General features: G+C 51.3%; 1 protein-coding gene across 2 annotated transcripts in view; it reads right to left on the minus strand.

Moving 5' to 3' along the window:
* The window catches only part of NALCN (sodium leak channel, non-selective), a 330,676-nt gene that overhangs the window by 38,897 nt on the left and 278,838 nt on the right, over window positions 1-12,941 (minus strand). For both annotated transcript variants that reach the window (XM_055136147.1, XM_055135485.1), the window contains 3 exons: window positions 11,973-12,140; window positions 9,511-9,615; window positions 4,688-4,794 (listed from right to left, as the gene is read on the minus strand). In XM_055136147.1, coding sequence (XP_054992122.1) covers window positions 4,688-4,794; window positions 9,511-9,615; window positions 11,973-12,140 — 380 coding nt within the window. The remainder of the gene's footprint in view (window positions 1-4,687; window positions 4,795-9,510; window positions 9,616-11,972; window positions 12,141-12,941) is intronic.

Below are 12,941 nucleotides of genomic sequence, written 5' to 3' on the forward strand. Positions count from 1 at the left end.
TAAGTGAATTCACAGGGCCTTTCGGGCAGCAAGAAAGCTCTTGCCAGGTTCCGTTCACCGGTCTGTAATTTCCTTCTGTTCTCTCCTAGGCTTCAAGCCCCTAGGGGCCAGGGGACACTGTCAGGGGCCAAGGCACATTGTTCCTACAGCATCACAGTCTATGCTTTTGGTGTAAAAGTTACTGTTCCCTCATCACTAAAACTCATCTCAGTTGCCATAATCTGAATAAATGGACAGAGTTATTGGGATGAGGTTCAAGTGGTGCCCCTCTACTCACTGATGTTTATAGAACATCATTGAATTTGAACTCCATAATACTTACTTAAACATGGCATTCTTTTTTTTTAATTTTTAAAATTTTATTGAATCACTGTGAGATAGTTACAAGCTTTCATATTTGGGTTACAATCTCACAATGATCAAACACCTATCCCTCCACCAGTGCACATTCCCCACCACCAATATCCCAGGTATACCCCCCCTTTCCCACCCTCCCCCTGCCTCCATAGCAGACAATATTCCCCATACTCTCTCTCTACTTTTGGGCATTATAGCTTGCAACACAGACACTGAGAGGTCATCAAAACATGGCATCCTAATGAACACTTTTTCTTTTATTGGAAAGTAGAAAAGTTTTTTGAAAGCAGAAGAGAAAAGAAAAGGAGCTTCTCAAGTGGAGAGGAACTTGGTGCAGGATTAAGTTCTATTGAACACTTAAAAAGAATAGGTAGTTGATTCTAAGGACCAACATCAGGTACTACTGGGAAGAGATTTACGTTTCTCGCACATTTCAGCTTATTCTAGCTTCTCCCCTGACATCTTGGGGGGAAGTTCCAAATGTCTCTGGCATTTCCAGTCGGAGCATCATGGCTATCTCTTAAATAAGACCACTCTCTCGGGGCTGGGGGTGTGGTGAGGCCTGGAGCCCAAGGTCGGGGTGGGGATTTCCCATCCAGCCTTGGCTTTCGAGATGGAACAACACTCCCATCCTCAGCTCAACCTCCCCCACGCTCCCGAATAAAAGAAAAAATAGGGTCTAACCCCCCGCCCCCCACAGGGAAGCCAAGTGCTGGCTACTCTATGCCACAGACTGCAGGCACCCACTGACAACGTGCGTCGTGGAAGGCGGGGAGGGGCTGCAGGTCTCAGTGTGCCTGACGCTGCCCCCAAGAGACCCCGGGTGTGGCCCTGAAAACACACCGTGTGTGAACTGCCTTCCTAGTTTCACAAAACTGCCACCAGCCTTGGGGCAACACACTCGATTCTGGGGACCTGACACGGGGATGTGTCCCATACATCCCTCTGTCCTCCACACCGTTTTAGACCCTACTTTCTCTTTCACTGGGCGCTGGGGTGGGCTCACACTCAGCAGTGCTCAGGAGGTGCTGGGGATAAGCCCAGGGTGCCTGCATGCGGGCAGAGCTCCTTAGCCCCAGGGCACACCCTTCAGATGCCAAAGCCAGCCAGCCCACAGTCACCCCCTCATCACCTTTACGGGTTGTCATGCTCTGGGCCACCTCCCACCTGTCTTTGTCTCCCCGGGGCCAGTTATCAGAACACTCATGACAAAACTTCTGTCCCAGACGGTCACCCCCACAGCCCGGCGCAGCCCCGTTCTCTGACCCTAAGCCCGTTGGCTCTGCCTCACCATTCTCACAAGAAGAGCACAACCAGGGCTCTGGCTCCTGTTCTCCCTCCATCCTGCCTCCAGACTGGCTGGTGCTTCTCTGTGTCCCCCTGGGAACCAGGAGCCACAGCTTCTTCTTCATTTGCTTATTTGCTTGTTTGTTTTGGGCCTGCATCAACGGCTCTGCGCTCGGGGATCACTCCGGGCAGTGCTCAGGGACACTAGGTGGAGCGAGTGATTGAGCCCAGGCTGGCCACACACAAGGTAAGCACCTCACCCCCTCTCCCTCCCCCCAGCTCGCCAGCCAACATCTTGGCAATCCCGGGCCTTGAGCTGCTGGCCTCACACTTTCTATTCAAACGTCCTTTTACAATTTCTGAGCCATGTGCCTGCACCCCAGCCCCTGGGTGCCTGGTAACAAAGTTGCCTACCTCATTGTGGCCTTTCCCAAGTAGGTGATACGCCCTGCTTCTCTGGGGGAGCCCTGGAATGATCCAACAGGGCAGGAGTAACCTTGGGTGCATTTTCTTTTTCTTTTTGGGTCACACCCAGCAATGCTCAGGGGTTATTCCTGGCTCATGCACTCAGGAATTACTCCTGGTGGTGCTCGGGGACCATCTGGGATGCTGGGAATTGAACCCGGGTCAGCTGCATGCAAGACAAACGCCCTACCCACTGAACTCTCGCTCCAGCCCCATTGGGTGCAATTTTGGGGGGTGCTTTCAATCTGTTCATTTAAAGAGGTAGAGTTCCAGGGGTGCGCCGAGTATATATTATTTTTCTGGAAAGGGGTCAGAAGGCCAAAAATGTTTGGGCGACCCTGCTCTGGAGCACCAGGACTGGGAAGGGACCCGGCCTCGGGTCAATCTCCTGGACCTCAAGGCGTTTACGTCCACTGGATGGCCCACTGGGTGCCACGTCCTGGTGAGACCCTCAGAGAGTGCACACGAGCTTCTGGCACCGCGGAGCCCACCAGGTCAGGGGTCTCTGAACCCAGAGACTCGCATCCAGCACCCAACAACACTACAGCCTCGTGGAAACAATCGCGCCCGGAGGAGAAACCCTCCAACACACGAGGGGGCCGTGCCGGGCCACCACGGCTGCCCGAAGGGCGCTCACCTCCCCTCCGGCAATGCCCGTCTCTCCCGGAGGAGGAACGTCTCCCTGGCATGCAGCCTGAGAGGTCTGGGGCAGGTGGTCTCCTCTAGGGATGACCTGGCCTCCCGGAGTCCCCAGAGAACTCCGTCCAAGCAGGTGAAGGGCCGAGGCGGCCCACAGCCTCTCTTCACAGCGTGGCTGCCCCCAGGTGGGTGACCATGAGGGTCCCTCTTGGCTGCGGGGGGCCACCCTGAGCCTCGGAGAGTGGAAGGGTAGAGGGAAACTCATGACCTGAGTTTGTCCCCTCGACACCATGTCTGAGAACTGACTGTCCTTTGACAGGAACTGAGCGCTGTAGGGAATCTTGTGTAGCATGTTCTGTGTAGTATGTTCTGTGTAGTATGTTCTGTGTCATATGTTCTGTCGAGCTGGGTCTTAGGGGGTGTCTCTGGACCCCGACCCTCCCCAGACCTCAGCTCTAAGGCTTTAGATGAAATTGCCCAACAGGACTAATATCCCGTTTCCTAGAAAAAACTTATCGTAGAACCATGAGTTTTATTCTCCCAAAAATATGCCAGGTTTTATGCTTTAAAAAAAAATAAATTCAATTTAAACTAGCCGAGCTCAGGGTGCTCCGCTGTCCCCAGCCAGGTGTAAGACAGGTATAATGAGATTTATTGTTTTCTTCCATAATTCTTCAGAATTCGTAAAAAAAGCAATGTAAATCCCACCAAATGATTTATGACAGTGAATTCCCATATAATAGAGACGCCAAAGCGGGGGCAGTCTGCTGGCTCTCCCGCTAGGGGAAATACTACTACTTTGGAAAAGTTCTGATATTTATTTTTTACGGATTTGTTCTTAGGGTTGGAGCTACACATGGCTGGGCGCAGGGATCCCTCTGGAAGGGTTTGGGGGGCCATCTGGAGTGCCGGGGATCAGAGCTGGGGCAGTCAGGTGCAAGGCACATGCCCAGCCCGCTGGGGCCCTGAGATCTGACAGCTGGTAGAGGACATCTATCGTGACCTAAGCAGCGTAGATGCCACGTTCATGCATGAGTCTAAGAGATAAAAATGAAATAGATAAAATACAAAGGACGGCGAGGATGGCTTGGAAAGGGCGAATGATGCAGGGAGAAGCAAAGCGTATCAGTGATGGGGCAGTGAGGGATACAGTTTCCACCCAGGGTCCTACATAAAATGAGCCGGTAAGAGAGCAGCCGCTCTGCAGGCTGTGCCGTGATGCTCGAAAAGCTCATTTTCAAGAGAAAGGGATATTCAAGGGTCTGAGCTCATCAGTCGTGTTGCTGATGGCTGCCTTCCAGTATTCCGAGAGCAGCACTCCTTCCATGTAAGCGGGCTTTCATCTGACATTCTCTATGATTTATGTTTCTCCACAGCTGTGAGAGGTCCTGCTGTAAAACTATATAGCACTGCACTGTCGTAGTACTGTCATCCCATTGTTCATCGATTTTCTCGAGCGGGCACCAGTAACGTCTCCATTGTGAGACTTGTTGTTACTGTTTTTGGCATATCGAATATGCCTTGGGTAGCTTGCCAGGCTCTTCTGTGCGGGCGGGAAACTCTCGGTAGCTTGCTGGGCTCTCCAAGAGAACCATACACTCAGGAAAAGTTTAGTCTGTATGTGATAGAAAAATCTTTGTTTTTTTTAAAAACAATTTTTATTAGCCTGACTAATTTGATGGATCAAGATAAATGCTTTTAGTGTATCAGAAAAAACCTGCAGCACTATCTCATTAGTTTCCTGAAGGAATATACGATGGTATGCTTGTGTTTATCGTACTGTGGCGTCCTTTGTAATCCAGGGCTCTGCCCTGTTTTCCTAAATACCACCTAAGCATCTCCAGCTGAGTAACTTTTAGTTTCATGCCATATTAGACTTCTTAAAAACCTTATACGGACAAATCAAGCATTCCACAGGATAATTCTCTGCTATGCTTACCAAACACGGGGCACCCAAAATCCAGGCTTCTTCTCTCCGGGATTTAATTTTAAATTTAAATTCTTGGACACACTTACATTAATTCTGAAGATGCCATTACAATCTTCCTAAAGCAGGCGGGGAAAGAGGGAGGGAGAAGAAACTGGTCAGACACAAAACTCACAGAAGCGAGCATCCAGAAACACTTCTTTAAAGAGAATCACAAAGGGTTGTCGCCCCAGAGCAGGAACGTGGACAGCTAGTCAGCACACAGGCAAGATGAGAGGTTCGTGTTGACACCGAAACGAGGAGGTGGGCCAGGATCTGAGGGTCCCCTCTCCCAGGGAGAATAAACAAAGAGTGCCTGCGCGCCGGAAAGGATGCGCCACATCACAAGTCAGGGAAACGCAAGGCCACCGTGGGGGACCTCTTCCCTCCCGCGCGGGACGTTCATCAAAGCGCCAGTGACAAGCTTTGACGAAGCGCAGAAGGCGGACGCTCATCCTGGAAAGTGTCACTTAACTGTGGGGGGCGGTTGGAAGAGGGGCCTCTACTTTGGGGACTAGTGAGGACGCTGGGTGGGACAGGGAGAGTGGCCCCTGCAGCTCTACACACAGGGGTGACCACCGGAGAGCCGGAAGCAGAGCTCCACCTGGAAGTCTTTTACCTGCCCTCCCCCTCATTACTATTCCAGGGCCTTCCCTACTAAGGTGGAGACCACCCCAGGGCCTGTCCGTGCGCACTGAGATGGACAGAATGGCACAGTCACACGCACGGCTCTTCCGCCATAGCCATGAATGAGATTCTTTTCTTTTTAAAAAAAAATTTTTTTTTAATTATATTGAATCACCGTGAGATAGTTACAAGCTTTCATGTTTGGGTTACAATTTCACAATGATCAAACGCCCATCCCTCCACCAGTGCACATTCCCCACCACCAATATCCCGGCTATATCTCCCCTTTCCCACCCTCCCCCTGCCTCCATGGCAGACAGTATTCCCCATACTCTCTCTCTACTTTTGGGCATTATGGCTTGCGACACAGACACTGAGAGGTCATCATGTCTGGTCCATTATCTACTTTCGGCATGCATCTCCCATCCTGACTGGTTCCTCCAGCCATCATTTTCTTAGTGATCCCTTCTCTAATGAATGAGATTCTTTTGCCACAGCCACATGCACTTGATACACGATAAACCTTGGCCATCTTAGGCTGAGGGGAAAAAAAGGGCAGCCATATAAGACCTCATAATCTACGATCCCATTCGTAGGAAAGTCCCAAACAGAAAGTCCCTGGAAGCAGAAAGCAAGGGCCAGAGTGATAGTGCAGTGGGTAGGGCGTGCCTTCCACTCAGCCAACCCAGGTTTGATCCCCGGCACCCCTAAGGTGCCCAAGCCCTCCAGGAGTGATCCCTGAACACAGACAGAGCCAGGAGTAAGCCCTGAGCACACAGCAAGGTGTGTGTGACCCTCCCCTTGAAATGAAGTCTGTTGTTATTGTAGAACAGAGATATTGGTGGGGGGCAATAAAGCCTAATAAAGCCTGAGGGGGTTTTGAATGACAGATCACAATATATCATTTTAGGGTGATGAAAAATGGACTGAAGTGATGGCTTACAACTCTATGAACATGAAGACCAAAGAATTGTGCACTTGGAGTAGATTCTAACTCAATAAAGATAGATATATTTATATACTTTTGAATATGTATATGTATATATTCAAAAGCAGCATTACTAAGTAGCATCTTTTTAAAACTTATTTCTGTCCTTATTCTCCCTTCAGCTGCTTTGTTCTTTGGTCAGAATATGCAGGTCTATCATTCCCAGAAGACAAGCACAATTCCCATTTGGGTGCATACCCCTCCACCCCCTCACAGCCTACGCTCCTAGTTAGTGCTGTACCACAGCCACCTGCAAACACCCGTCCACACACATCCACACCATCCTTCCAAAAGGCTGTGCTGCAGGGTCCAAGGCAGAGGTGCCAGGGTGCATCTGGCATGACCTGCCTCATCCCTTCTGTCTTTTGGAGTCCGCCAGCCCCTCGTAGGGGCAAAGCAGCCCATGCCCAGGCTCAGAAGCACGGCCAGAGGTGAAAGTGCTCTAGGTCTTAAGATCTTTCTAACCTAGTCTCAGAGTCCAAGACCAAGAGAACCTTTGGGCCACTCTGAGAGACCATGACCAAGAGAACCCTGTGGGCCAGTCTCAGAGGCCAAGACCAAGAGAACCCTTGGGCCAGGGACTTCTCCCCTTGGCACTCGAGTCCCTTCTTTACAAAGGACAAACGCAGAGACGGGGGCGCCGTAGACACAGCAGCCCTTGGGCACAGCTGCCTGCAGATACTCCCCTCAGTGTCTTTCTCATCGGCGCTGGCAGAGAGGAGCAGCGCCTGGTGTCCGGACGCCTGCCCACCCCTCACGTGCTCTCTCCCCCCACACGAGCCTTTGGTTTCGCTTGGGCTGGGATGAGTAGATAATGTGAAATTACCCTGCACTTAGGGCGTTATTAACACACTGAGTCACCCAGAATTCCGACGAGGCTGCGTCTTGAAATGCTGTTATTATCGTTCTGGTCTCTATCCAAAGGATCTAAAATAATCCCTCCTCATACCAGCCAGTAGACTCAGGCAGCAGCTTGTCGTACCTTCCTCTTGAGCGGACGCAGGACAGCGTGACCTTCCTGCCATACTTCATGTGAACGTACTTCTGAGTGACCCATGTCCATGGGTCCCCGGGGAAGGAGCTAAGAGCCTTACACCCCGTGCCCCGGGGAGAAGCTTGGGAAAGGCTCTAGGGTCTCCCAATCCGGCCCTCCTTAGGCACGCAGCCGGAAAAAAGGTTGCTACCAACCAGGGTGCTTCACTCTAAGAATTCCGTCCAGGGTAAGGGCTCCAAAATAATCCTCAGGGGGGTGGGGCCTTCCTGGCAATACTTGGCCAAAGAGAATGGAGGGTCGAATGCCAGGGCTGAAAGATGTGGAACTGCTCAGCTTCTGCAAGGTCAAAGGCCATGAGGGCAACCCCAATGGTGCAGAGGGGCTGGCAGGGTTACTTCCCGGGACATGGGGGATAAAGCAGAGAGCAGGAGTCAGGAGTGACTGTGCACCCTCTCCCGAGCCCAAGAGGCAACCATTGTGTTTGTAGTTAGGAGATTTAAACCGTAGGCTCTCTCCTGCTGACGCAAGATCTGTATCAGAGAGTCACGTTTCGTGGAAATCTGTATTATAGTTCAGCGGTGCTGGGCCGTTCGGAAACCTACATTTGAATGGGTTGACTTGTTCTTCTCTCTAACCCTGTGGAATGCAGTTCTAAGGGAATTGCAGAGACTGGCTTGTCGTGATGCAAGTTATGTCCTGTACACAACCGTGTCCTTTCTAGAAGACAGTGCTGTGGCCCCATGACCCAGCCCCTGCCAGCAGGAGGAAGTGCTCTGTGCAGGGGGGTGTGCAGGGGGGTGTGCCATGAGCTGCAGTGCAGGGCTCCGCGGCTGGTCCCACGCATTCTCACACCAGGATGTGACTCTGCCCCGCTCTGCCAGGTCCTCAGAGGAGACAGGGAAGGACACACACATGAGACAGAAAGAAGGAGCTCGGGTCCTTGAAGGCCCTTTGGAGGAGACCCCCATCCCCATCCCCAGTCACTCCGGGCTGCAGTGGACGCACTGCCTCAGGTTCGGCCACTGAAGCCATGGTTTTATTCGAGCAGCCAAACTCCGCCTGCCCCATCAGTAACACACAATGGTTGGGGCGTATATTTGGGATGGTGAGTAGCCAATGCCAGGCCCTGTTTTCCCAACAGGGAGAATGTTGGCAAGGCAGCCAGAAGGTCTCAAGTCCCCCCCGGCTTGGTGTTCTCATGGAGGATGGTTCACTGGTGTGATCCTCACCGAGGGCAAAGGGGAGGGTAAATGAGGGAAGAACTCAAGGAAGATTTTGGAGGGTCACAGCTGGAAGCACTGGACTCTGGAGGACAGAGCTGACCATGTTGGCAGGGCTGGCCCCGGAGTCAGAGGAAGAGGAGAATCCCTGGGCGCGGATGCTCTTCTAGCCAAAAGGCCAGAAAGATGGTGCACTTCAAGCAAAGGGAGCACTTGGGAGGAGTCCTCCACTTTCTCCCTGGAAGTTCTCCATGCAGCTCCAGCATGAGCTTATCAAGAACTGTCAGCAATACAGATCCCGGAAGGTTATTAGGTGTATCCCTTTGCCTCCTTTCAGCACTCAGTTCTTGTCCAGAGCAATTATTTCCAGCTATTATTGTCACAGTGGTCCCTTCTCTATCCTAACTTCTCTATCCTAACCACCCCCCTCACACACACATCCCCACACTTGTGATAACTTCCAATCATTGACCAAAAGGAAAGAGAGAGACAGAGAGAGAGAGAGAGTGAGAAGAGGAAGAAGAGAGGAGGAGGAGGAGGAGGAGGAGGAGAAGGAGGAAGAGGAGGAGGAGGAGGAGGAGAAGGAGGACGAGGAGAAGGAGAAGGAGAAGAAGGAGGAGGAGAAGAAGAAGGAGGAGGAGGAGGAGGAGGAGGAGGAGAAGAAGAAGAAGAAGAAGGAGGAGGAGGAGGAGGAGGAGGAGGAGGAGGAGGAGGAGGAGGAAGAGGAGGAGGAGGAGGAGGAGGAGGAGGAGGAGGAGGGGAGGAGGGAAACTGGGGACTTTGGTGGTGGGAAGTGGAGACATACACTGGTGAAGGAACGGGTGTTGGAACATGATATGACCGGGACCCAATCGTGAACAACTTCATCATTGTGTATCTCACTGTGATTCAATTATAAAACGAACTGTCAGGGACCTTCGTTCTCATCCCCAGATACAGAGATGCGCCCCGAATGCGCCCCACTTACCCGTCTAAGGATGTGGGGGTCGTTGCACTTGGCCAGCTTCCCAGCGAAGAGCTGGACCCCGAAGCTGGCGAACACGAGCATCAGCGTCAGCAGCAGGATGGAGACCTGAAGGGGACAGGCAAGGCTTCAGAGCTCAGCGGAAACACGGGGAGCACGGGAGGACCGAGGTTTCCCAGAGAGCACTGCACGGAGACCAGGGAGTCTGACGGTATCTTTCAGCTTCGTTCACAGAAAGGAGGGAAGGGGCAAGGGGGGCTGAAGTTTTAGAAGAGAAGCAGAGGACTTTCACGCGGGCAAAATGCACTGAGGCCGCTCTGACACAACTCAGACTTGGCTGCTCTTCGCGCTGTTTGCGGAGTAGAGAACTGTCGGCTCTTGGTTCTCTCCAAGTGGCTTCTCATCTCTAGTAGCAGAGACCTGATGGGTGACAGAGTCCAGGCGACGCGGGGCCCCTGTGCATCTGTGTTTTGACTCGTGCGCCCTCTGCTGGACTGCTGGTGGACAGACTTTCAGGAGCTGAACATGCACCTCATTCCACAGACCCGGAAATGAGCCAGAGTGAGGGAAAAGGTAGATTCTCTTTTAAGACTCAAGAGGGGTGTGCACCAACTGTCACAGAGACATGGGCTCTCGACCCACAGTGCCTTTGCTTCGTCCTTGTGGCGTGAAAAGTCACACATTTTGTGGATTTAGCTCAAAGAAAACTTAAACACATGGAAAAAATATCTCTGGCTTCTTTCTGCCCAGACGACCATCACAAGCTGTACTGAAATGCCCTGCAACCAACTCTAGCTGGACTCTGGCCCTAGAGGTTTCTAGAAAGCTACTACAGTCACTGTTCCTGTTTTCCATGCACAAGTAGATTTCAGTAAACATGCAAAGAATCCTTTGATCCTTGCCTTGTCAGGCAGGGATCCTCTGTAACAAACCGTAAGCTAGGAATCCGTTCTGGTCCTTTTGTCTACATGCCCGCTCCCAGGAGACCCTAAACTGGTGCTTTAGGGAGACTATCTCCATTCTCAATTGCATGGTTGTATATTAAGGTGTTTCAAGCAGGCTATACTCATATGTTACATTTTGTAAAAAAAGAAAAAATATATAAGCAATTTTATAGTGGTTTAGGAAATATGGTTACAATAGCACGACTTTCATAGTTTGCTTCTATAAAGTTACTGCCCCTTCCTTGACCCTCCACCTCTGTCCTGGATCAGTTCTAGCCTGTCTCTTCCTGCCCCCTCACCCCACTGCTTCTGAAACCAAAGATAAAGTGTTTGTCTCTGCTTAGTACTATGTTTCCTTGCCCTGTTTTTCTATAAACTACAGCTGAGTGAGATCACCCACTATTTGTTCTTCTTCCTTCAACTAATTTCTTTTAACACGATGCTTTCCAGTTCCATCCAAGCTGCATTTTTCTTTTCTGGCCGCAACCGGCAGTGCTCAGGACTTACTCCTGGCTCTGTGCTCAGGGATCTCTCCTCACGGTGCTCAGGAGGCCAGCAGTGGTGGCCAGTGTCGGGAAAGGTGCTGAGTCAGATCTGCGTTGTGCAGAATGTGGCATGCGCACAGGTGTATTTTAAAATACGTGAAACTCTACTAGTAACAGCTTTACAACCCACAGTGCCGAAAGCGAAAGTTAAAAAAGTGAATCTGACATTAAAGACCTATTCACTTATAGCACTGCACTGCAGCACTGTCGTCCTGTTGTTCATCGATTTGCTCGAGCGGGCATCAGTAACGTCTCCATTGTGAGACTTGTTGTTACTGTTTTTGGCCTATTGAATATGCCACAGGTGGCTTGCCAGGTTCTGTTGTGCGGGTGGGATACTCTCGGTAGCTTGCCGGGCTCTCTGAGAGGGATGGAGCAATCGAACCCAGGTCGACCGCATGCAAGGCAAACACCCTACCCGCTGTGCTATCACTCCAGTCCAGTGAATTTTTTCCCTCCTTTGATACCTATAGTTGATGAAGGTTGAATTTTCTTGGAGGAAGAGCTCAAGAATGAAAAGAACTTGCTTAAAGTAAATCATTATACTTATGATGACACTCAGAGACAGTCTGTGTGATGCGCTTACGGGACACACAGAATGTGACGATGAGCCCTGGAAGGTCGGTTCCTAATATCTGTGAACTAGTCAGCACCGACCCTTGAGATCCTTTACTGCAGATGAGCAAATTACAGCCCAGGGAAGAGATAAAGTAGGATCAAGAGAGAACAACAACAGAAGCACCTGCAGATTCAGTCTCTTGGAGTTTTCCTCGGGTGCTACTCTGGGGAATGCTTGTCTCTCGCTTACACAGAACGCTCACTGTAGAAGCTGCGCTGGTAAGCCAGGCCCGAGGGCGTGTCGTTCCTGTGTGTGGGATCAACAAACACACAGACTCTGCCTGGACCAGGGGCCGACCTCGTGATCCCTCCCTCATCACTGCGGGCCGGAAGCAAGGGGTCACCGGAACTCACGTACCAGGAAGATCTCCTTGAAGCCACTGAAGAGCTCCCGCACAACCTTCCGCATCTGCGGCACCAGCTTGAAGATCCGCAGGGGTCGCAGGCAGCGGAGAACCATGAGGAGCTGAGCCCCCGACTCCGCGGGCACGTTCTGGGGCATCCAGCACAGGAAGATCAGGCTCACCTACAGCGGGGGAGAGAGCCCGGCATGGACAGAGCCCGCCCACGGCTCCCTGCCTGCTCCAAGACACTGGTACCAACGCTTCTTAGACAGACATTCACACTGTGTGAGCGCACGTGTGTACACGTGTACATTTGTGCATGTGTGCACGTGCATATGTGCATGTGTGCGTGCGCGTGTGCATGTGTGTGCATGTGTATTGTGTGAGTGTGTGTGCATGCATGTGTGAGCATGTATGTGTGTGCTTGTGTATGTGTATGTGTGTGAGCATGTATGTGCATATGTGTACGTGTGTGAGCATGTATGTGCATGTGTGTGCATGTGTATGTGAGTGCATGTGCATGTGCATGTGTGTGTGCGTATCTGTATGAGTGTGTGTGTGTGTGTGTGTGTGTGCAAGATGCCCCTGGTCTTACACACTGGAGGCAGAGACTCCACTGATAGTAACATTAGGGACATCCTTAGCTCGAGGCGACTCCCCCTGCCTCGACTGGTACTCACTCTGTTACTGACATGTCAACAGGCATGTGCTACTGGTCACAACTATCCTTGAGGCATGGGAAAGACCACGGTTTCGTTCTTCCTTGCTCATACAGGAATATGAGGTTTCTTTGAGTCCCTCCCTGTGGTCTCACTGTTCGGTGTAACCAAACTCTAGTTGCATGGTGGCCTTCTCTGGCCAAACGTGGAGGAAGCTCCGGTGCACACACTTTCCTTAGCAATAGGGGCTCACCTGTCAACTACACGAGGTATTTTCTTGTTTGTTTTAACAAAGAAGATTTATAAGAATCCTGGGCTGCAAAC

Source organism: Sorex araneus, chromosome 1, assembly GCF_027595985.1.
Source record: "Sorex araneus isolate mSorAra2 chromosome 1, mSorAra2.pri, whole genome shotgun sequence".
In the NCBI taxonomy this organism is placed as follows: domain Eukaryota; kingdom Metazoa; phylum Chordata; class Mammalia; order Eulipotyphla; family Soricidae; genus Sorex; species Sorex araneus.